This window comes from Barbus barbus (genome assembly GCF_936440315.1).
Source record: "Barbus barbus genome assembly, chromosome: 35".
Lineage (NCBI taxonomy): Eukaryota > Metazoa > Chordata > Actinopteri > Cypriniformes > Cyprinidae > Barbus > Barbus barbus.
In genome coordinates this window covers 8,958,154-8,983,375 of record NC_136763.1, presented here as the reverse complement: position 1 = coordinate 8,983,375, position 25,222 = coordinate 8,958,154, and the positions used below count along the sequence as shown (strand labels likewise).

Genomic DNA, 25,222 nt, shown 5'->3' with positions numbered 1-25,222 from the left:
ATCAGCATTTTACCGTCATTTGTCTGATCACGCTTATTGGCTAATTCCTAATCCATATAATGTTAAAGCGATCCAATAATGATATTTTTTTTTATAAATTATTCTAAGAAATATTACTGTTTGTTAATAAATTTTCATTACGTAGCCCTCCTTCAGATCAATGAAATATGCCTTTACATAAATAATGTGTAGACTCTCATAATAAACCTGCGTAAATGAAGAGAAGCGTCTCATAAGCACAGACTCTCATCAGGCAGCGCGCAGAAGCGGTCAGAGCGCGTGGTTTTAATCTCGGCGCGAGTCACGTCTCCACGCAGAGCGCGAGACTCCTCGTACAAGTGCAAGCAGGTCTCGCGCCGCGTAGTCGTTTCTCGAGAGCCTTGATTGTCACATTTGATGAGAATCAGAAGATTACACTGAGAAAACATACAATTATATGTTTTACTCAACAAAAATACTTAAAGACAGAATGTTCCGAGCTTGAAGATGGATTTGACCTCCTGCTCTGAGAAAACGGACCTCGGACCATTCAGTTTGTGGAGTTTTATTGGTAGTTTTGTCAGCTATAAACTACAGGTGATCCGGACGGGTTCAGGTTCCAGGAGCTTCTCAGAAAAAACACAAACCTCTCTGGTGAGTGTCGTGGAAAGTGTTTGTCTCTTTATTATCTTCACAATTGCTTAATATTTCTTTATTTCTTTTCCCACCTTTAAAGATATGCCTATATTATGTCTATCTAATATTTAGCTCTAAATACAAAAATATATCTTGTAAAATATAAAATTTATGTAAATGTTATACCATTATATACTAATTATATATTAGACATCTTTTAATTTACAAAATAACCTAATTTTATCTGTGAATGTATATTTATACATTTTATATATATTATCTATCTATCTATCTATCTATCTATCTATCTATCTATCTATCTACATAATATCTGTACTTGGAATATCTGTGACATCTGAGAAGAATCTTTAATCTTTCTTTGGTTGAAACGTAGCCTATCATAAAATACCATGGTCATGTAACATGGTCATACTATGGTATTCTTTGAATTACCTCGCAGTAGCATGTAAATATATGATTTTACTGCCTGTTATTGTCACTATACAATGGTATTGGTTGTGTTTAACACAGACTTTTGCATTTGTTAGATGATCTTCTGCCCATCTTTTGCTGTTCTCGGCGTGATGGCTTACAGCCAGAGCTATTTATCATAATGGGTTCACTCAGCATATTATTTATGCTCTGAATGGTACTAAATGCAGAAAATCATTTTATTGTGTATTCAAAGATTTTCCTTTGCCCTCCTATATTACAATACACATGTCAGCAGCAGAATTGGCAGAGACTGAATTTCATCAACCCTTTTTGATTACAATTCACTATAAAATTCATTTTAATATGCAGCCATGTGAGATGCCTAACACTTGAGAGAAGTATAAAAATCGAGTTTGATACTTGACATCTTTGAGTAGGGATTGTGATGGCCATTATTTTCATGGGTAAGTTTTTGTGGTTTTGGAGAACTTTGTAAATGTCACCCTAATTGCATGTATTCATACACACCCACACAATGGTGAGGCTGTCTGTGGGCTGGTGCTGTGGAGATCCAACCCACACAAATGGCCACTTGCTGTAACACACAATGATGCAAATTAAATCATCCAAAATTGGGTCTCACTACCTTTTGTGGCTATATGCTTTACTATATGCCATTACAGCAAGATTTATGGTGTTGTTGCTTTAGCAAACAAAGAAAAGCGAGTTTCTTTTGTCTCGTCCAGGAAGCAGCCGATCATCAAACCCTTTAAACAAGGATGAGATGTGTTCCTGACTAAAAATACAAAAACATGAATGTCACAATGCTGCCAGGCTCCAGGAAGAGACCTAAAAGTGTGCGAAGGCCTTTCAGGATGTCTTCTTGTTCTCCTTCACCTCACTGAATATATTCCCTGTTGGAACTGGCATGCGTATTGTAATGGCTTTGCCCTCCATTGGCCAAAAATAAAGAGGCAGATTTAGTTAGTTCCATCTTTAGTGTCTGATCATTGAGACAAGCTGTGTCTCTCCTAATCACAGCTTGACAACAAAACCTGCCTGTCAACAAAGAGCACAGCCACAATAAGGACTGTAGTGTGAATGTATTCCATTCACGTTTTGGCCACTGTGCTTATCTTTTCCTGTGCTTTACTCCATCTGTGTCTTTCCTTTTATCTACTCTTTGTACTTTTGGGAAGATCACCATAGCATTTGCCACATCCTCAATGCTTTGTTTTCAGAAACAGAACAGTAGAAGTGCTATCAGCCCTTCTGGCTCATCTCAGAGAAAAGCATAAACTTCTGACTGTAGCACTGCATTTTGTCTGTGCATGTGTGAGTTTATTTTTAAAATTGTTGAGTGTGTATGTGTCACTTTAAATTACTTTATTCCTCTGCCCGTGTCACAGCGGACAGATTCTTCAAACACCGTCAGCATAAATTGTAGTACCAGAGTGCATCATTTATTTTCACCTGATGTTGACCTATTGCAATTTTCTCTAAACAACTATGCAGCCTTTTTTAATTAAACCTCCCTTGGTGTTTTTCTTCTCTCAGCTTCCCTTTCCTACTTGATTGTACGTCACATATTTCCCCCTAGTATTGTAAACAATTTAACTATAAATATTTTCTAATAAAGACGTTTTATTTAATTATATAACTGTAGTATTTCTTTATTGGAAAATATTGTTCTGATGGTATTAAAAATGCTGCAAATAAATAAAATTTTTACTCTTTATATATTTGTAGTATTACCATCTCAGAATAGGTGTTCCATTAAAAACAAACAAATATATAATTTAAAATAATTATCGCAATACCAACAAAAACAAGAACATTAATAATAATTATAATAATAATAATGAACACTATCACAATGTAAATTATGATTTCCACTAAAGACATTATGTTGTGATGGTTAATAATGCTACAAATGTGTATATACAGTAGTCAACATTTGAAGTGGATCAAAACCTTTCATCAAAGTTGCCCTAAATCCTAAAACCAAAATGCGTTCTTGTCTTAGGACAACTTTGATTAACTTTTTTTTTATGCATTTCAAATGTTGACTAATATATATATATATATATATATATATATATATATATATATATTTATTTATTTATTTATTTATTTATTTATTTATTTTAAGTATTAGAACCACAATAGAAGTGTTCCAATAAATAAATAAGGTTATTATAAAATATAAATAATTCAACTCATCACAATCACTCATCACAAAAATAAAAAAAGATCTTTCTCTTTTAATTTCACTTTAATATCCATATTCTTCAAAACAATGACAACAAGAACAAAAAACTATTTGTATAAATATATTCACTTCTGTTATTTCTGCCCCCATAGAGCCATGCTGTCTCCCATGTATGCAGACAGCTCAGTCATCATGGAGAGAGCGCCGCCCTTGCGGAAAGGAGGGAGAGTGCAACCTCAGGGCCACAGACTGCGCTCTCATCCTCCCACCAGCGGAAGCAGTGTTTGTGCCAACCCCACCTACTATCATACTGTGTATGACATGAGTGATGAAGTATGCCCAGCTGACTCACTTGACTACAGCAAAACCAATGGAGGGGAAACCGTAGTGACGGATGGGACACTTTACTCTTTGATGCCTAGTGACTCTCTGGTTCCTCCTATCAGACGGAGAGGAGGCCTAGTTGACCACCGTGATGTCATCAAAGCACACCAATCCCATAAATTGCAGAGCACTCCACAGGCACGACGAAAACAATGGGAGTGAGTATTAAATAATTGGTTACTTTTTGAAATGACTGTGTTTGTTAGTTTGAAATGTACAAGAAAAAAAAAGTCCATCATAAAGCACCAATCACACGGGTTTTGGCATGTTTAGTCATTTGATGACATTTACTTCTAATGTAATTTTGCACAAGTAGTTTAATGTTAGTGCGAGTCCTGTGAATTGAAATAATCAACAGCATAACCTTGTTTCATATGAAATGTCAACAAAGATCCACATTTTGATAGAAGTGGTTGTGAAATACACCCACCTCATTCTTCTTCTTTTTTTTTTTATCTACCAGAGCTGGTTGGTGTTTTTTTTGTAATGTGGTTGAAAGAAATACAAAATCTGGATTCTGAATCTATTCCTCTGAGTCTTAGTTTGTTTCCATGCCTCCTCTACAGCCTTCAGGGAGCAGACTGTCATTCAAAATATTCATCTCCTATCATATCTCTGAGAATAAAGGGCAGGTCATGTAGGTGTGTGTGTGGAGAGGATGTGTATGATATGGACACATTGAAGGACACAGTGATGACCCCTGCTTCATTTGGACCCTGTGTGTGCAGTTGTGTCTGACAGCAGTTAGTGAATGTGAAAACCTTGAGCTCCAGTGAAATAGATATTGCTTGAAATATGGAACGGAAAGGGAACAAATTCGGACCAAGATGGAAACGTAATAAGGCAAAAAGGACAGTTGTGGTGATGGTGTGTTTGCCAAAGATGTTTTTGTTGTAGTGACGCAAAAAGCCTGTTTATCTTCTTGTGTTGTGATTAGAGGGTACATGCTCCTCACGATCTTGTCAGTTTCGGTCAAATCCTCAGCTGACTTTAACTTATAATTGGAGCCCGTCAAAATGATGTGTGTATTTCTGTGCAGCTAGCAGCACCAAACAGAATAGCAAAAATCATGCTTTCCACCCCACCATAGTTTGGACATCTATCTGTCTGTCTGTCTGTCTGTCTGTCTGTCTGTCTGTCTGTCTGTCAGTAAGTAAGCAAAAGTAAGTACGTACGTAAGTATGTATATAGGTACACTCTAAAAGATTATTTGGGTTATTTGGCAACCCAGCGCTGGGTAAATATTGGACAGAACACATGCTGGGTTATTTTGACCCAGTTGGTTGGGTTAAAACGATTTTACCCACCATGCTGGGTTGTCTATTGTTTAAAAATGATTATATTGCTCGTTTAAATGGGCTAGAAATAACAGCAATAATCAAAAGATGAACATTTATTATTAAGCAAGAACACCCATGTACAAAATACAAGACAAATTGAATTTATTTGGGTGAATACAACATAGTTTACAATATTACATACATTTAAACTTGTTTAACAAGCATTTTAGAAATAAAATGGCATATTTAGAAGTAGCAATTTAATTTAAGTGTATTCAACCGTTCTCTGTAATCACTTTTTACCGAAATAGTGCTAATTCTCGTGCCGGTGTGTCGCCGAAATCTGAGCCGGTGAAGGGCTGCTGTTCGCGGGTGAACTGCGAACTTTAGACCGCGGCCTCAAAACAAACAGTACTGAAATTAGAGAACATATTTTAACATCAAATTAAATGTAATCGCTAAAATTTTTAGCTAAAATAATGCTAATTCTCGTGCCGGTGAAGGGCTGCTGTTCGTGGGGAACTGCAAACTTTAGACCAAGGCCTCGTGTTTCATTCATAGCTGAGAGATGGCGTGACTGACTCCAAAACCTGCCCCAAAACAAACAGTACTGAAATTAGAATCAAATCAAATTAAATTGCACTCAGTATTGATGATTAAAATCCATTTATGTTATGTTATGCAAGGCAAAGGCGCAAAACAACAACCGCCGCTGACGCAGCTGACATCTCGTCCTTATGTTGTGTTGCGTAAAATAATTTTAAAGACTTCATAAATTAAATAAAATGTATACAAACCTTTTTTTCCCCGAGTGCACCAAATTGGCAGCAGCGGCACTGAGAACTGCTCTCTCCTTTGGACTTAAAAAGCCTGTGCTCACAGCAGCTGCGTTGTTGAGAAGTTTCACCAGAGACAAGGTCAACCCAGCGGTTAGGTAGAAAAAAATAACCCTGCGTTAAAATTACCCAAAAATAAAAATATTGAAAATATCCTAGTAAAATGACCCAACAAGCCAATATATACAAATATATGTATATATATGAGAGAGAGAGAGAGATTAAAAAAAAAAAATTATATCTTAATTTATATTTATCTATATCTTTTAGTATTTTATATTAGTTTATAGTTTTAGATAAACTGCATACAAATACAGTTGTGGTCAGAATTATTGGAACCCTTGGTAAATATGATCAAAGAAGACTGTGAAAATTAACCTGCTTTGTTAATCCTTTTGATCTTTTATTTAAAAAATTCACAAAAAGCTAACCTTTCATTGGATAATAAGAATTTAAAATGGGGGGAAATATCATTATGAAATAAATGTTTTTCTCAAACACACGTTGGACACAATTATTGGCACCCCTAGAAATTCTTAAGAGTAAAATATCTCTGAAGTATACTCCCATTCATATTCACAATTATGAACATGAAATTATCCAGCCATGGCTTCCTGTTTCACAGAAATATAAATAGGAGGGAAAACAAAGCCCAAATTCCCTTAATCATCCATCACAATGAGAAAAACCAAAGAATATATTTCTGATGCGCAGCAAAAGATAATTGAGCTTCACAAATTAGTGAAGTGGCTTTAAGAAAAGAGCTAGAGCAGTGAAAATCCCCATTTCCACCATCAGGGCAATAATTAAGAATTTCCAATCAACAGAAATTGTAATGAAACTGCCTGGAAGAGGACGTGTGTCTATATCGTCCTAATGCACTGTGAGAAGGAGAGTTTGAGTGGCTAAAGACTCTTCAAGGATCACAGCTGGAGAATTGCAGAAAATAGTTGAGTCTCGGGGTCAGAAAACCTTAAAAAAAAATTGTCAAACAGCCCCTACATCACCACATGTTGTTTGGGAGGATTTCAAGAAAAATTCTCCTAGCTCATCCAAAAACAAACTCCAGCATATTCAGTTATCAGACAGGACTGGCACTTCAAATGGGACTGGCTTCTATGGTCAGATGAAACTAAAAAATGAGCTTTTTAGCAGCAAACACTCAAGATGGGTTTGGTGAACACAGGGATAAAAAGTACCCCATGTGTACAATGAAATATAATGCTGTATTTGTGATGTTGTGGGCCTATATTTCTGCTGGAGGTCCTGGACATCTTGTTCAGACACATGGCATCATGGATTCTATCAAATACCAACAGATAAAAAATCAATAAGTGACTGATTCTATTAGAAATCTTATAATGGGCCATGTTTGGATCTTCCAACCGTACAATAATCCAAACACAAACCTCAAAAACAACACAAAAATGGGTCACTGAGCACAAAACCAAGCTTCTGCTGGCCATTCCAGTCCTCTGACCTGAACCCTGTAGAAAATGAGTGAGGTGAACTGAAGAGAAGAAGCACCGTCATGGAGCTGTGAATCTAAAGGGTCTGGAGTGATTCTGGATGAAGGAATGGTCTCTGATCTCTTGTCAGGTGTTCTCTAACCTCATCAGGCATTATAGGAGAAGATTTAGAGCTGTTAAACTGACAAATGGAGGTTTCAAAAAGTATTGAATAAAAAGGTGCCAATAATTGTGTCCAACGTGTGTTTGAGAAAAACATTTATTTCATAATGATATTTCCCCCCATTTTAAATTCTTATTATCCAATGAAAGGTTAGCTTTTTGTGATTTTTTTTTTTTTAAATAAAAGATCAAAAGGATTAACAAAGCAGGTTAATTTTCACAGTCTTCTTTGATCATATTTACCAAGGGTTCCAATAATTCTGACCACAACTGTAAATGTATAAATTATTTGCACATTATGTCAAGATATAAACATAAAAATATACAATATATTATGTAATTTACACGTTATGTAACTAAAACTTAGATCTTTATCACTTTATATTTACTTTATATTATGCTTCATTTTATACTTTTAGCTATAGTGAATAAACAATTTATATATGATTATGTCAGGATATGAACATAATTTTATATTTAAAGCATATATATATATATATATATATATATATATATATATATATATATATGCTTTAAATATAATATATATATATATATATATATATATATATATAAAAATTGACCTAATGGCTCATTTGTAGCTGTTTCTGGGATAGGAGGAAACAAATTCAGTAGAGAGTGCATGCTCTTTTCCACCTTGACAGTGTTAGCACAAATACTTATATCCTCTACTTCAGGTCTCTGGTGTGTAGAAGAATATGTGTTTTTATCTGTTTGCGTCACGGTGGAACCAAGTGAACAGTGAATGTTGAGTGGCAGTGGAATCCAGTCACGATTTCTGTTGCACTTTAGGGGTGTGGAGGCTTCCACTCTCATCGCTCACCCACTCAATCTGGCAGCCGTAGCAGTGGGGAGACGTGAGATAACAGGTTACTGACAGAAAATGCACTCTCACCTCTCACCACTCACTCATTTCCCCTCACTCTCTTCTCTCTTTCTCTTTTCTTTTCTTGTCTCTGGTCTGGGAGTGATCAGCTGTAACTAAATATGAGCCCAGGGAGTCTGTCACACAGCAGAGAGGCTGATAAATGCACACACACACTAAAAAGCCATTCAAGCTATTTAACACATGAGATGTTGCAGTTTATATGCATACAATGGGGTTAAGAAGTCTGAGACCACATTGAAAGTCTTGATGTAATCTTAAGTCTTACGACTTAATGTAAGTCTAATTGTGATATTGACCATGCAGACTCTTTTGTGGAGGTGATCAGATGCTTCATGCTTAAATCACGAAGAACATTGTTAGCCTGGAAACCATTTTATGGATTTAAATTCATACACTTTAATTTAAAATAATTATTAAAAATGTATATAAATGTGAAAGTTATATATTAAAATTATTATTTAATAATTGTTTTTAGGTTTTTGTTTTTGTATTATTTAAAATATTTTAAACTCTTCTTGTATTACTGTCAGGATCCTAGACTGTTTTGTTGTGTTTTTGCTCCTCATGTGTTCCCTGTGACCCAGTTTCTCCCCAGTCTGATTGTTTTAATTTGCTCCAGGTGTGTCTCATCGTCTTCCCCTATTACCCAGTGTTTATAAGCCCCAGTCCTTTCAGTTATTGTTTGTCGGATCTTGAACGTCATTCCTCGTGTTTCCTGTGCCTCCCATGCTCCCAGTTGATGATACAGGGTGCTTCTCAATATCCCTCCTCGTCTCCTCTCTCCTCCGTCCTCCATCCTATGACCCGGAAACCGATCGAGCTCAGCCATCTTGAAGGACATCTCAATTCTCTAATTGCACCGCGAGGAGGCGAGGATCGAGGAGGGAGGAGGCTTCATGAGGAGCGATCAGCGAGGATACACAGGTGTATCCTATGCGGAAGTCTTTTTCATCGAAAAACCTGACGCACGTGTAAATTCTCCTCCCCCTTCTCATCTGTTGTAATAATTTTTAATTTATATTTTACCTTTGCAATTTAAATAAACCATACATGTCATATATTTCAACAGGGCATCTTGCTTTATTAATGTTTATTTTGAAAGTCTTAAAAAACAAACTTTAACAACATAAGGGCAGATCCATTTTGCGCAGCTGATGACGCTCTAAAGTGATGCTAAAGGGAGTGAGGATATATCACTTAACTTGATTCAATTCCTCCATCCTCGCGTCTTTTATGTGCATCCTTCCCTCGTATCCTGAAGGGGTGTAGCTAAGATGCGAGGAAAGGACGCAAGGAAAGGAAACGAGGATGCACAAATAAGAATTGAGAAGCACCCTAAGACTTGTTTGTGAATTCCTCGTCTCCTTGTTCCGTGCTTCCCGAGAAGTGTGATAATTACTTTATGTAGATTTATATTTTTTATTTTATTCCCCTACAAATTTAAGCCCAATAAAACAAGAGATAGTTTCATGAATTGGCCTGAAACTCTCTCAAACTGGCCTCAGCTTTATTGTTGAGCCCTAAAATTATTTAGTGGTCTCATATTCTTTTAATACATATACAAAAACATACATTGGAGAGTAGACTCTTTCTTTTTCTCTTTTACACGTTCTCCTGCCACTGCCTTGTGCTTGGTGTTTTCCATAAACACGGGGTACGTCTCTCACACACTCTCAATTAGAGCAGTGCTGTATTAAAACAGCCTCTTAAATAGACAAAAAAAAACCTTGTGTCTCTTAGCTGTGCATTGCATCTCTTTTTCATCCCTTCATCTGTGTCCCACATCCTTCCTCCTTATCTGTGCTGTAGATTATAGACGTATTTCAGTGTACCTTCTATTTAGGTTTAGAATGAGAGGCTGTAAAATCAAAACATATGCTTTGAAATATTTTACATATAGAGTGTACAGACACACACAAACACTCATAATCACACACACACACACAGTCTTATACAGAGACACATTTGCAGCTAGTGCAAATGGATCAGCGGGCAGCTTGACAAGGGGGCAGTTTTCGAGCGGACACTTCCACAGTTTCCGCTGGCAGGAGAGACCTAAGCCACATAAATAGGGTAGTCATGCTATTTTTAGTACCCATAAAAATGGCTTTTTAGTATTATCAAGGCCGCAATGAGCTAAAGTGTTGATTTAAGGCAGAGAGACTGGGATGATTTGTGGAATGTGACGTTACAGGTGTGTGGGTGCATGATGGGCCAATTTCATCTCGAATGATCTTGGCAGCTAGCAGCTGCAGTTCTTTTCCCGACGAACAAGGGAGTGCCAACAGACGCAAATGTACTTCCTAATTAGATTCTGCAAATAGTTTCTGTTTTGATTTATACCAGTTGCAAGGACATTTTCAAGTCAGTGGACCTTGGTGAAATGTTATGGATTTTATGAAATATAATTATTTTTCTTAAACTATTAGAGACCTTTTTGTTTTTTTGTGATGTTTATTTACAGCTGCACAATTTTTAATTGTACAATAACTATACCTGCACAATGAAGTTGCAGATTTACTTGAATACAGGGGAAGTCGTGGCCTAATGGTTAGAGAGTCGGACTCGTAATCGAAAGGTTGCGGGTTCGAGTCCCCGGCCGGCAGGGATTGTAGGTGGGGGGAGTGAATGTACAGCGCTCTCTCCACCCTCAATACCACGACTGAGGTGCCCTTGAGCAAGGCACCGAACCCCCAATTGCTCCCCGGGCGCCGCAGCATGGCTGCCCACTGCTCCGGGTGTGTGTTCACAGGGCAAATTAGCGCTACATCGCAATTCCATAAAAGTGCCGATGGGAGGGGAAAATTCTGCGGGTGATTTACTGACAATACACACACTGAAGAACACAGACACAGCCAGATCATTTCCATTAATGGCCAGCGTAATCAACCAAGAGCAGTGCAAATTGCCGCCTGCTTTAAGACATGCTTTTTTGGGTATTAAATAATGGCGCAAATATACGGTGGCCGAGAAGTGCAAAACAAATCACAATTCTGAAAACAAAATAAATTACAAACGCAAATGCAAATCTAAAAAACAAAATAACAATTAAGAAAACACAACAACAATTCCGAAAACAAATTAACAAATCAGAAAACAAATGAACAAATCAGAAAACAAATGAACAAATCAGAAAACACAAGGACAAATCCGAAAACAAATGAACAAGTCAGAAAACACAACGACAAATAAAACAACGACAAGTTACAAAAACACAATGATACACGCTCTACCATCTGCGCCATTGGAGCTGACGCTGTCAATGGTTGACTGTGCTGTTCTTCTTCTCGTTCTTCCTATACACCTTGATTGACAGATGTCTTGTCCAATCAGCGATGAGTAATCATTCCCCAAACCAATGGCGCTGTCTCAAACTATACCTACCTCTTCCGGTTTGTCTGATTTGTCGTTGTGTTTTCTGACTTGTCCTTGTGTTTTCTTATTGTTATAATGTTTTCGAAATTGTTATTTAGTTTTTTAGATTTGCATTTGCGTTTGTAATTTGTTATTTTGTTTTCAGAATCGTGATTTGTTTTGCACTTCTTGGCCACCGTACAATTACCAGTAATTTGACGAGTGCAAACTTCAGTGTGTGTTAGGTTGTATGATTAATTTGAATACTCTCCTCTCCTCACATAAATTTTGTGTCTGAAATGGAAACGCCTACAAATGCATATTCAATAAGATCAGGCGCAAAAATAACTGTCCACGCCTTTTCAGTGCTAATTCTTCACTGCGCATCTTTAGTAATCCCTGACAGTACTATTTTAATGCCAAAAGATGGTTTGCGCTGGCCCAAGCTGTGATTAAATCTTGCCCTTAATAGCTTTTATGAAGTATCTTATGCTCACCAAGACTGCATTAATTGTTTGAAAATTTTTAAGGTTATTACTCCAGTCTTCAGTGACACTTGATCATTCAGAAATCATTCTGATATGCTGATTTGCTGCTCATTTGCTGCCGTTTAATTTTTCCGAAGAATTGTGATGACTATAAATTAAATAAATACATTAAATAAAAACAGCATTTGTTATAAATAAATAAATATCTGTAATTTTATAAATATCTTTATTGTTACTTAATTTATTATGTACTTGCTGAATAAAATGTCAAACTAAGTGGCATCTGCAAACACATTTTTAGATTTAACTAACTTGTTCCAAATTGATTTTAGTGGATGCATAGCTGCACTTCCCTTAAAATAAGTAGTTTTTATGCACTTGAGTAAAATTTGAGTTCAAGATTTAGAAAGAGCAGAATGAGTAACTTAATAGGAGATGGTTATTGTGACATACAGAGGACAAAAAGAGATTTACAGTGGGATACCAACAATAAAATGAAAAACATTTTGTGCTTTTTTTCAGGGGAAAACCACTTTTGTGCTTGGGTGGGCAAAAATTGTGTGGTATTAAGTAGTTTTGAAGAGCTTTATATTATATATATATATATGTGTGTATATGTATGTATGTATGTATGTATGTATATATATATATGTATATCACAAAAGTGTTTTCCAAGCTTTTTAAATTCACAGAGGCAGCATAAACCTGTGCGTGAATCACAGCTGTGGGAAACAATACATCACATACTCAACAGTTGATTGTTGTTGATTTTCTTGCACAGTTCACAGAAAAGATGACATGTAGAGCAAGATTTATGGTATAGGCTGTGGTGGTGTGTTTTACGATAGCAATCAGATATTATTTCATTCTTTTTATTCACAAGTTTAAACAATGATGCATTGGTTTCAAGACAGGTCACTGAGAGCAGAACAAATGTTACCCTGGACCACAAAACCAGTCTTAAGTCGTTTGGTTATATTTGTAGCAATAGCCAAAAATTATGGATTTATCTTATATGCCAAAAATCATTAGGATATTAAGTAAAGATCATATTCCATGAAGATATTTTGTAAAATTCCTACTGTAAATATATCAAAACTTCATTTTTGATTAGTAATATGCATAGCTAAGAAGTTAATTTGGACAACTTTAAAGGCGATTTTCTCAATATTTTGATCCAGATATTCAAATAGTTGTATCTTGGCCAAATATTGTCAAATCCTAACAGCTTTCATTTGATGTAGACATCTCAATTTCGGAAAACTTATATTTATGGCTGGTTTTGTGGTCCAGGGTCACAAATATGTATAAGGATAGTAAATCAGCTACACTGTGTGTTGCAGGCGATGCTCTCAAAGAGGATAACAGCTTAATAAACATACTAAATAATGTTTTAATGAAAACATGAAGATGCAAACAGTTTCTGGACGAGTTAGAGAATAGAAAATATCATTACTTTCAGATAAAAAAAACAAACAAACAAAAAAACAATAGAAGTCAAAGAATCTATGATAGAAAACCAGTGTAAGAATGACCAAGGATACATTATATATTTAGTCAATGTGAGATAACTTAAGGAAATTGTTAAATGGAAAGTAAAGGAATGAAATATGCAGCAATCAAGAGGAGTGAAACAGTCTCAGTCTGTCTGAGCATTAAGACCAATGAGAACAGACGGCAAGACAGCTTAGTAACACTGAGCCATTTGTTTGTTTTTCTTTGGTTGTTTTTCATTTTCTCTAATCTTCTTTTTATCTTGAATCAATCTGGCTGATTGCCATGCTTTGGAGACCTGTTCCAGACAGAGGCATCCCTTAGGACCTAGTTTCTCCAATGCGTGTGTGTGTGTATATTGATTGCTTTCTGGTGTGGTTGGGAAATCGTAATGCTTGACGTGTTTTAAACCCTGTTGTTATTGAACTTCCAAATACACCTCAGCAGTTTTCATTCAACTATGTCTCTGCATTAGATTCATTACTCTACATAATTACTTGGCTGGATCTGAATAGTGCGCAAATTCATTAAGTCAATTTAGGAGTGTGTGTGTCTGGTTTTTGAGCATAATTTATTATATCTGGGATTCCTGTCAAACCACAGTGTTCTCCGAGCCTGAGACTGCACCTCCTGCATCTCAATTATGCATTTGTGTCTTCCTCTAAGAGATCTCAGAGGTGAGTTTGTGATGTGTGTGTGTGTCTGTAAGAGAGAAAGCAGAACTGGTTTGACAGTCTGATCTTAAGGCTGATTTGAATGTTCATTCGGCTTGTTTCTAGAGTTTGTGTCTACTTAAAGAAATAGTTTATTCAAAAATTAAAATTTACTCTCCTTCAGGCCATCCGAAATGTAAATGAGATTGTTGCTTCATCAGAACTGATTTGGAGAAATTTAACATTACATCACTTGCTGACCAATGTATCCTCTGCAGCGAATGGGTGCCGTCAGAATGAGAGTCCAAACAGCTGATAAAAACATATAACAAATAATCAGCATGACTCCGTCCATCAGTTAAAGTCTTGTGAAGCGAAAAGCCACGTATGTGAGAAACAAATCCATCATTAAGACGTTTTTAACTTTAAAGAAGTCCTCTATCTATAATGTTGCTTTCTCCAGTAAAAGTCATCTCATTTGAATTAGGGGAGAAATATAGATCAGGCACTGTTTACAAGATAAATATCAGTGGATTTAGATTTTGATGTGAGAGGACAACAGGACATGGGATTTATTTTTTTCACTGGATGAAGCATTATTATGGATTATGATATTTTGGCCAGAAGTAATAGTTTAAAATGAAAAAGCCTTAATGATTTATTACAAACACAGCTTTTTGCTTCATAAGACATTAATTGATGGACTGGAGTCTGTGGATTATTGAGATGTTTTTATCAGCTGTTTGAACTTTCATTCTGACGGCACCCATTCATTGCAGAGGAAATTGTCATCATTTACTCACCCTCATGTTGTTCTAAACCTGAATGACCTTATTTCTTCAGCAGAACACAAACAAAGATATTTTGAAGAAATTTGGTAACCAAACCTTTTTGATTACCTTAATTGTATGGACACAAAAAAGCAACAACAACAACAAAAAAGCACACACACAGAGACAGACATTTCTCATAGTATCTTCATGATCTTCATGTTATGTTCAGCAGAAGAAAGAAAGCCATGCAGGTTTGAAACAATATCAGGTGAATACATGATGACAAAATACTATTTTTTTTGTGAACTATCCCTTTAAGAAACATTCCTAAAAATACATTCTTGTGTAGTTCATCTTTTGTAGTTTGTGAAAAAGGACTCAATTGTGAAAAAAAATTCTACCTATGTTTGTGTCTTTCTGTGTATCTCCTGTTATTCATGTCTGTAGGGCAGAACTCACCTTATTTTATCTCTGTCCTCTGTAATTTCTCTGAGCTATTTAGATGCTAATGCAGCCAGCGAGCCCATTCCATCTGCTGTCAGACCAAAGGTCACAGCAGGGCCAGCTAAAATCTGCTCTGGGGGTCTAGACAGTCTGACCCTTATTCACACCCATTCAGACTTCCTTTTCCCCCTCACTAAATGATGGATAACAAATTATACAATACACACACATGATTATGTTTTACAGGGTGCATAAAACAGTCTGCTGAAGGTAAATATGAGTGTTATTTACAGTGTGTGTAGAAGTTTATTTTCACATAAAAAAATACTCCGTATACCTTTTATTTTAAATTCTTTCATACCAATGTATTGCTTATTTTCAGGTGTCAAATAAACTGTGGATAGCCATTGCCATATATTTATGTTTGCAAATATCCTAAACTACACGTGTAGTAGAGGATGTTAAAGGCAACAAATCTTGCTGTTGTATAGCCAAAAAAGTATTCTATCATTAAGCAAGTCTAAGACTAGGAAAATAGGTGCTGAGAGACTAACACGCTCACAGTAATCTTCTCAATGGATATTAAATCGTGTCTTTATGACAATGCTTTACTTCCTTCTCATACTCAGAGACTGATCTGTTACTTTCCAATGTTCTTAATTCATTTTGTTGTCACGATTTGTCAAGATCCTTACAGACATTCACATAAAAAAATATCAGTCAAGACACACAGTAGAATAATAGAAAATAGAAGTAATTAAATTATATTTATTGGTTATAATACAGGGTAAGATGTATTTATTTATTAGATATTTTTGCATCACACAGCTTTAATTAATTAATTAATAATTTATTTTCAGCTCTAGAGCTGAGCTTCGGGCCAATTTTCACGTCATAGTTCAGACGGGGGCCAGGCCTCAGGCCTGTTTTAGGCTTCTCCTTATTTTTATATTTTAGACATCCATCAATTAGTGATGAAAAAAATTGCTGCGCTGGTGGAAACAACATGAGACCGTGCTGCGACTGTCAAGAGCAACTCCATGGTGTTTAGAGTCCGGCAGCGGCAGTGAGCCGTCAGCACAGATGAAGAGTTCTGCGTTCAAATGCACACAATAGGCTGAAGCTTGCTGCAAAGCCCCAGCAAAAGTAATTACCATGAATGTGTCGGGGGGAAATAGTAAGGATAAATTTGAATTATTTACTTATAAACTAGTGTTTTCTGTGTCAGTGTCACAAAGATGAAGATGATGATCCTGATTCGCCATCTCTTCATTAGACGCGCCTTTAGAGAAAAGTGCATCTTCACGGATTATAATGAAAGAGTTTTTGTTTTCGATTTAGATTTATTTCGTTAAGTAGTAATTTAAAACTTTCTGTAGGCTATATATATTTATCATGTCTGTGAAGCATGTATTCGCTGACTTTCGGTTAATTTTTGTGAAGCGCTCCTGTTCAAGACGAGACAGTGCATCATTGTTTTATTTATTTTATAAAATTTATTTTATAAAAAGTTTTGTTGATATTGTGAGTGCACACAAATAAAAGTAGACCCTTTACAGTTACGAATGATGTATTACTCTTACTTTTATGAGCAAAAATTGCGGCGTAAGTTGTTTCCATTGAAAAAAATGCAATTGATTGCGCTGGCGCCTCCATGCCCTGCACTTTAGCTTCCACTCTCTGCACAAACTAGGATGCAGCGCACATTTATCTAGGTTTAAACGTTTAAAAAAATGCTTGACCTGTTTTAGTATATCTATAGATTTTATTTTAGGCAAGTCGTGATGATTTGAGAAGGCTAAATTGATCAAACATGGCTATGATCAGCCTGCTGGTCTGCAGCCGGCCGCTTGGTTGTTACTTTAAGTAATAAAAAAAACTTATTTATCGAAGAAAAAAATGACATGGGTTTTACAATGTAAACATGGTTTATGAGGATACTTCCTGTGTCCCCGTAAACCAAAAGGGTTGAAAAACGTACTAAATGGTGTTTAATGAAATTCAAAAATTGCCAGTAGTTTTCTGTAGGTTTAGTTGTAGGGTTGGTGCAGGGCGATAGAAACTACAGTTTGTACAGTATAAAAACCATTACGCCTATGGAAAGTCCCTATAAACCACAAATGTGTGTGTGTGTGTGGTACTAAATGCATATTGTAATCGTATAATTGTTTTTTGGCTAAAAAATTAAGTCAAATTAATGTAACCTTGATGAGAATAAGAGACTTCAAAAAAATATATAAAAAATATTACTCACCTCAAAGACTTGAATACCTGTATATAATTTTACACTTGTTATATTAATTATAATATATATTTTTAATTATTTTAAAAGATACCTGCCATGAGCAGTACAGTAGGTGAAGCTGTTCAACCTAGATATGTTTTTTTTCCTGCTCTTTCAATGCCAGACACATGGCGGCACTGCTGGACAGTGCTGTTAGATTTCTGCAGCCCCACCTACTGTTTTGTCACTCTGTAATCACCCACAGCTGAGGGGGATCTCCCATCTTGATACACATACTCACGCACTTGCTCCTCTCCGTCTCTCGCCCACTCTCTTGCTCTAAACCTTGACACATAACATTGTGATGATTATTACAGCAGTAGTGTTAGAACTAGTGTTGACAGGCTCTGTCTATCAGTTTGATTGAACGGATTTAATCAGTATGATTGCATGTGCTGTGCCTGAATTCTCTATGATCTCTGCGCAGTCGAAAGCTGTAAAAGGCTGAGAAAACCCAATCCACCAGCAGAGGACTTCACTAACATCTTATGTCACTCATGCTGTGAATAAGGTGTTCACCCTCATGTCGTTCCAAACCTGTATTTACTTCTATGGAACACAAAATTAGACATTTAGTGTGATATCTGAGCTACTGTTTTCCACTGAATGACAGTGGGTGTTGACTATGTGCTGATCTAAAAGAAAAGCATCCTAAATGTTTTTTTATTATTATTTCTATGGTAGTTCATAAATATATTCCAAGTCCTCTTAAACCATATCATAACTTTGACTTCAAATGAAAGATTATATTTACAGAAAAACCTTCCATGACATCTGTGGTCACCATTTACCAGTGTTGTGTCATTAATCTACTCTTATAGGTTATATTTATTTATCTATTTATTTATATTTTAATATATTTTTTCTGAGATGCACCTGTGTGTATATATATATATATATATATATATATATATATATATATTATACACACACACATACAGGTGCATCTCAGAAAATTAGAACATGGTGAAAAGTTCATCTTGTCTTGTAACTTATTTCAAAAAGTGAAAATTTCATATATTTTAGATTCATTACATGTAAAGTAAAACACTTCAAAAGTTTTTTTGTTTTAATTTTGATGATTAGAGCTTACAGCTCATGAAAGTCAAAAATCAGTATCTCAAAATATTAGAATATTTATATTTGAGTTTCATTAAATGACCATCCCTACAGTATAAATTCCGGGTATCTCTTGTTCCTTGAAACCACAATAATGGGGAAGACTGCTGACTTGGCAATGATCCAGAAGACGAACACTGACGCCCTCCACAAAGAGGGTAAATCACAGAGGGTCATTACTGAAAGGTGTGGCTATTCACAGAGTGCTGTATCAAAGCATTTTAAATGCAAAGTTGACTGGAAGGAAGAAATTGAGTAGGAAAATGTGCACAAGCAACAGGGATGACCGCAAGCTTGAGAATACTGTCAAGCAAAGCTGATTCAAACACTTGGGAGAGTTTCACAATGACAGGACTGAAGCTGGAGTGCATCAAGAGTCACCACGCTCAGACGTCTTCAGGAAAAGGGCTACCAAGCCACTCCTGAAACAATGTCAGAAGCATCTTACCTGGGCTAAGGAGAAAAAGAGCTGGACTGTTGCTCAGTGGTCCAAAGTCCTCTTTTCAGATAAAAGTAAATTTTGCTTTTCATTTGGAAATCAAGGTCTGGAGGAAGACTGGAGAGGCACAGAATCCAAGCTGCTTGAAGTCCAGCGTGAAGTTTGCGAAGTCAGTGATGATTTGGGGTGCCGTGACGTCTGCTGGTGTTTGTCCATTGTGTTTTATCAAGTCCAAAGTCAATGCAGCCGTCTACCAGGAAATTTTAGAGCACTTTATGCTTCCATCTGCTGACAAGCTTTATGGAGATGCTGATTTCCTTTTCCAGCAGGACTTTATCACCTGTCCACAATGCCAAAATCACTTCCAAGTGGTTTGCTGACCATGATATTACTGTGCTTGATTGACCAGCCAACATGCCTGGCCTGAACCCCATATGGAATATATGGGATATTTTCAAAAGAAAGATGAGAAACAGTTGATCCAACAATACAGACGAGCTGAAGGCTCAATAGTGCCTCAGCAGAGCCACAGGCTGATCGCTTCCATGCCACACCTCACTGATGCTGGAGTTTGTGCTAAAGGAGCCCCGACCAAGTATTAAGTGCATAAATGATAAAATACTTTAAAGAACTTGAACTTTTCTGTTTTGCAAATCCTTTTTTTGATTGATCTTAGGAAATATTCTAATATTTTGAGATACTGATTTTTGACTTTCATGAGCTGTAAGCTCTAATCATCAAAATTAAAACAAAAAAACTTTAGAAGTGATTTACTTTACATGTAATGAATCTAAAATATATGAAAGTTTCACTTTTTGAAATGTTACAAGAAAAAATGAACTTTTTCACCATATTCTATTTTTCTGAGATGCACCTGTACATATATATATATATATATATATATATATATGACATTTTCATGTTAGTTAAAGTTTTAGTCATTTTGAGATGTATTTTTCTGTTATTTCAGTTTTTGTTAAATTTATCTATATAGGATTTATTAATTTTCAATTATAAGTTTTAGTTTATTTAGTTTTAGTTATTTTAGGAACGAAAATGAGAAGGATTTCTTTTTTTAAATATAAAATTTCGTTTCAGTTAATGTTTATTTAACTAAATAAAGTGTTTATTTATCTTTACTTCAAGTTAAGTTTTTTATTTATTTATTTATTTTTTTATTTAGTTTGGGGGCCAACACTGAACCCCACCGACTTTCATTGCATGGGCACATATACACAGTTAAGCCCCCTTGGTAAATTTGAGCAAAGAAGGCTGTGAAAATTTCCATTGTTTATCCTTTTGATTCACAAAAATGTAACCTTCATTGAAGTAAAACAATTGAAAATAGGGGGAAAATCTCATTATGAAAATAAATGTTTTATTTCAGTGGCCACAATCATTAGCCCCCTTTTATTCAATAATTTTTGCAACCTCCATTTGCCAACAAATAACAGTAGAGTAGTCTTCTGTAAGCTTGATGAGTTGGAGATCACCTGGTAATAGATCAGAGATCATTCTTCTAACAGAACCTCTCCAGATCCTTCAGATTCCAAGGTCCATGTTGGAATCTCTCCTCTTCAGTTCACTTCACTTCACTCGTTTTTTATCGGGCTTAGGTCAGAGAACTTCGACAGCCATGACAGAACCTTAATTTCATGCTCAGTAGCCCATTTTTCTGTTGATTTCGATGTTTGTTTTGGATTAGTGTCCCGATAGAAGATCCAAACAAGGCCCATTTTAAGATTTCTAGCAGAGACAGTCAGGTTTTCATTTGTTTGATATAATCTAATGGGATAATTTATTGGAGAAAATTATTTACTTCGTAATGTGATTTCTCCCCTGTTGAAAAAAGCAGCATATGCTGGTTAGGTATGTTTTGAAGCATGACTGCTGGTTTGAGCTGGTCCTTAGCTGGTCATGTGCTGGTCATGTGCTGGTCTTAAGCAACTAGCTCCAGCTCAGGACCAGCAGAAGACCAGCTTAAACAGCTCAAACCAGCAGTCATGTTCAAAACATACCTAACCAGCATATGCTGTTTTTTTCAATAGGGTCTTTCTTTCAACTGTTTTACAATGAAATTGTCTTTTTTGGTGAACTATCCCTTTAAGGCTTATTCTATGCATGCCACGGTTATTTATTGCTATCATTTTGGATATTTACCATTTGCGAATCACAGGTACCATTTGGTTATTTTCACCTTTTTTTTAATTTCTCTTTAGTTCCAGTCCATTACCTCATCGTCTGAATCAAGTAATCAGAAGCTGTAGCTCTCAGGTTTGTGTTTGATGAAAAGCAGCAGTGTTTATATACAGTACAGTATTCCCAGCAGCCACCATGTCACCAGTGTTCTGTTCTGACTAATGTCACCGTTAAGTGCTCCAGCCTGTCTGAGTAGACATGCGTCCCATCGCTCACATGTCTTCTCAGGGTCACTCTCCCTGATTGGCTGGCTGCCAGTTTGTGCTCGGCTTTTTTCTCAATGAAACGCTCAGCGAGTGTGATTTACGCTGTCCTAACGGCACCAGTGGAAATGAGATGCAGCAGAGTGCGTCTGGCAAATGCACACAAAACCAAAAGAGGATATTAAAGCAATAGAAACAAAGCTAATGTTAAAGGGTTAGTTCACCCAAAAATGAAAAATCTGTCATCATTTGCTCCCTCATGTTGTTCTAAAGCCGTATAATTTCCTCTCTTATGTGTGACACATAGAATAGGTGATTCAGTAGAAGGGTAATTTTACTATGAAAAGCATAAAAGTTGATTTGTGTGTGTGTGAGACGAAGAGATTTAACCAGTTGTTTCATCATAAGCCTCGTAGTCTTCTGCACGAGGAAACTGCATGCTCATGAGCACAAAACCCTTGTGCACAAAACATGAACACGTACCTTTTCTGTTTCTCATACCCTCAAATAAAATGGCATGCAAACAAAAGACTGTACCTAATACAGTGTCTTGCTAAACACATCCATCTGTATTACATGCTTACACAAGCTCTCACAGTTTGCGGATGTATTTGCAGCAGCCTGTAGTAAATTAAGGATTCTCTGTTTTTATCCCCACCTGCTTCATGCTCTTGCTTTATCTATCTGTCCGTCCGTCCGTCCGTCCGTCCGTCCGTCCACCTTTTTCTTCAATGCGGAAGTAAGACCACTATAAGTAAATAACGAGGAGAATAACAACGTGCAGTAAACGGTAAAACAGTTTGTACTACAAACCAGTGTGTTCATAATGAAGATAATACATTTAAATAATATGATAAGACACACCAATTTTCAATATCAAGCAACAAAACTAACTGTTTTGTAGAGCTAAAAATAGCTGGACACGGATGAGACCGGAAGCTATACCCATAGAATTTACAAAAGGCCGCGCCCATTTTTCCGGCAAGAAAAAGGTGGATAAACCTTTAAAGCTTTTCTAGTTAAACTTTACATTTGTTCGAATTCCTATTTAAGTTTTATATCCTGTTGGATACTCATATATTTTGAATTCACGAAGAATTCAAGTTTCATTTAATTTCATATTCAAGCCCTTTAATTAATTGTTCACAGTAAATTATTTTTAGGAAGCAAATTGAGTCCATTTTGATTGTTAATTTAAGCACTCAGATTCATTTAGACCGGAAGGACACTGATGCATTGTTCGTGCACACACACACACACACATACAAATATACTTCCTACCCTCTCCTTTCCCCTCCCTTTTCATTTCCATCTTTCTCTAACTCAGATCTTCTGACTCCTCCTCCCTCTCTCTCGCCAAGTGTTTTCACTTTAATTGAAAGGCCCTCAGTGATGAATCAGGGCTGATTTGCCATTTGCAGGAGCAGGAAAAAAACGAACGCTCAGCACACTGGCTAGATGCATGGATGGATGGAAAGAAGGAAGGATGGAGGGAAGAGGGATGGAGAAATGGAGGGAGGGATCGATGGGCTGACGTGGACGCAGTGCTCTCGGCCAGACTCATTCACCATCTCTCCTGCTTACTCATAACTTCCCATCCAACTTTGATCACACCTGCTGCTTTTAAAATCATTTCCTGCCTGTAATATGCTCTTTTCATTTTCTCTTTTATAATCTGCAGTGCCGTCTATTCTTTTGAACCACATGAATCCTCAGCATTTACGTCATTTACCTTGATTATGATAGATTTATTCTGGTTAAAAATCTACTAGTCCATTATGAAAGAATAGCTGTATTTTTCTTGAAAAACAAAAATGCTGCTAATTTTAAACGTATAAATATCAAAAGAAAAATGCTTTTTAGCTCCAGATGGTGTAGTTACGACATCTGGCAGCAGTGTGTGGTTAACTAGCCATATCTTGACCTCCTAGTTTTTGCTTAAATCTTTCACCCCTTCTATCAAAGATTTGTCATACTTAGATTAAGAATTAAAGAGGATGATAGATTGAACAACTCCGCATTCATGTTCACACCTCTTATGTTATTCTTCTCTCATTCCCTGTCGTGGATTATAGTGGCCTATTTTAGCAGCATATCAACGCCAGTCTCAGCGCAAATGCCACACAAACATGATTGTTAAAGTGATAGATCACCCAAAAATGAAAATCATTTACTCACCCTCATGTCATTGCAAACCCCTTTGTGTTTCTTACTTCTACGGAATACAAAGGAAGATATTTTGAAGAATGTTGGTAACCAATTTGGTCCTCCATAGTATTTGTAGTATTTACAATAATTCTATGGAAGTCAATGGAACCCAAAGCTGTTAGGTTATCAACATTCTTCAAAATATCTTCTTTGTGTTCTACAGAGGAAAGTCGTACAGGTTTGGAACAACATGAGTAAATGATGACAATTTCATTTTTGGATGGACTTTCCCTTTAAAGACTGAATAAGGATACAATTTATGGTGTATAACTTTACTTTGTTAGTGAGTGTGGATTGCATTCATTCTTTCTGGGCTTGCTGAAGGAAGTACAGTTGCTGTGAAATGAAAATTCACCCTAGCTATTTTTTTAATTCATATTACAGTATAAAAATTCATCCTTGCGTATGTGTGAGAAAACAGAAGAAGCTCATCGGTCACTGCTGACTCTGTCCCATTGACTCCATGATTATTTCAAACATTCTGGATGTTGTCGGAAGGTCAGAAGAGCCTTTATCTCAGCAGGGAGTTGAGTCATGGGGCTGCTGTGGATGCACTGACTTCCGCTGGTTCTTGACTATGCAAATTTAGTTTAAATGCATGTGTATTTTTATTATAGATGTTTTTGTGTGCATATAGTGTGTTCAAACGCTCATTGTGTGTGTGTGTCTGCGTGCGCATGTCTGGTAAGTGCTGATTCTTCTCAGTAGACTGCTTACTCTACAACAGTCTTAAGTCTTAGGCCATTACTTAGGCCATTAGCTGAGGCCAGCAGTGCAGTCTCATCCCTCCATTCGCTTTCTCCACCTCTCGCTCTCTCCCACCACCCCCACTCATCAATCAGTTCATCAATTAATACACACTCAGTCCCTCTGCAAACACACAGAACAGCCAAAAAAGACCAATCTCCTAATTACTGTGGCTCTTCTCCCATCCTCTCCCATTCCTCTCTCTGTCACTTTTCATCCCTCCCCCCTTTCCTATCATACCCCCTGCCCACTCATAAACTCTCTCTCTCTGAACACTCCATCCATTTAACCTCATTGGTCTGAGAACCGAAACAGATACAGACAAGATCTTTTATGTAACATAATATCTGTAGTATATAGTAATGCATATACATTTTTGGTAGCAATATTTTTTACAATAAGGTCCTATTAGTTAACATCAATTAAAAATGAGCAATACATTTACAGTATTTATCAGTCTTTGTTAATGTTAGCTGATAAAAATACAACTGTTCATTGCTAGTGTATGTTTAGG

General features: G+C 36.4%; 1 protein-coding gene across 1 annotated transcript in view; it reads left to right on the top strand.

Annotated features, from left to right (window-relative positions):
• Nucleotides 1-307: 307 nt before the first annotated feature.
• The window catches only part of LOC306854831 (voltage-dependent P/Q-type calcium channel subunit alpha-1A-like), a gene marked incomplete at its 3' end in the record, with an annotated part of 144,837 nt that continues 119,922 nt past the window's right edge, over nucleotides 308-25,222 (top strand). The window contains exons 1-2 of the mRNA XM_079393076.1: nucleotides 308-633; nucleotides 3,415-3,804. Coding sequence (XP_079249202.1) covers nucleotides 3,419-3,804 — 386 coding nt within the window. The 5' untranslated portion in view covers nucleotides 308-633; nucleotides 3,415-3,418. The remainder of the gene's footprint in view (nucleotides 634-3,414; nucleotides 3,805-25,222) is intronic.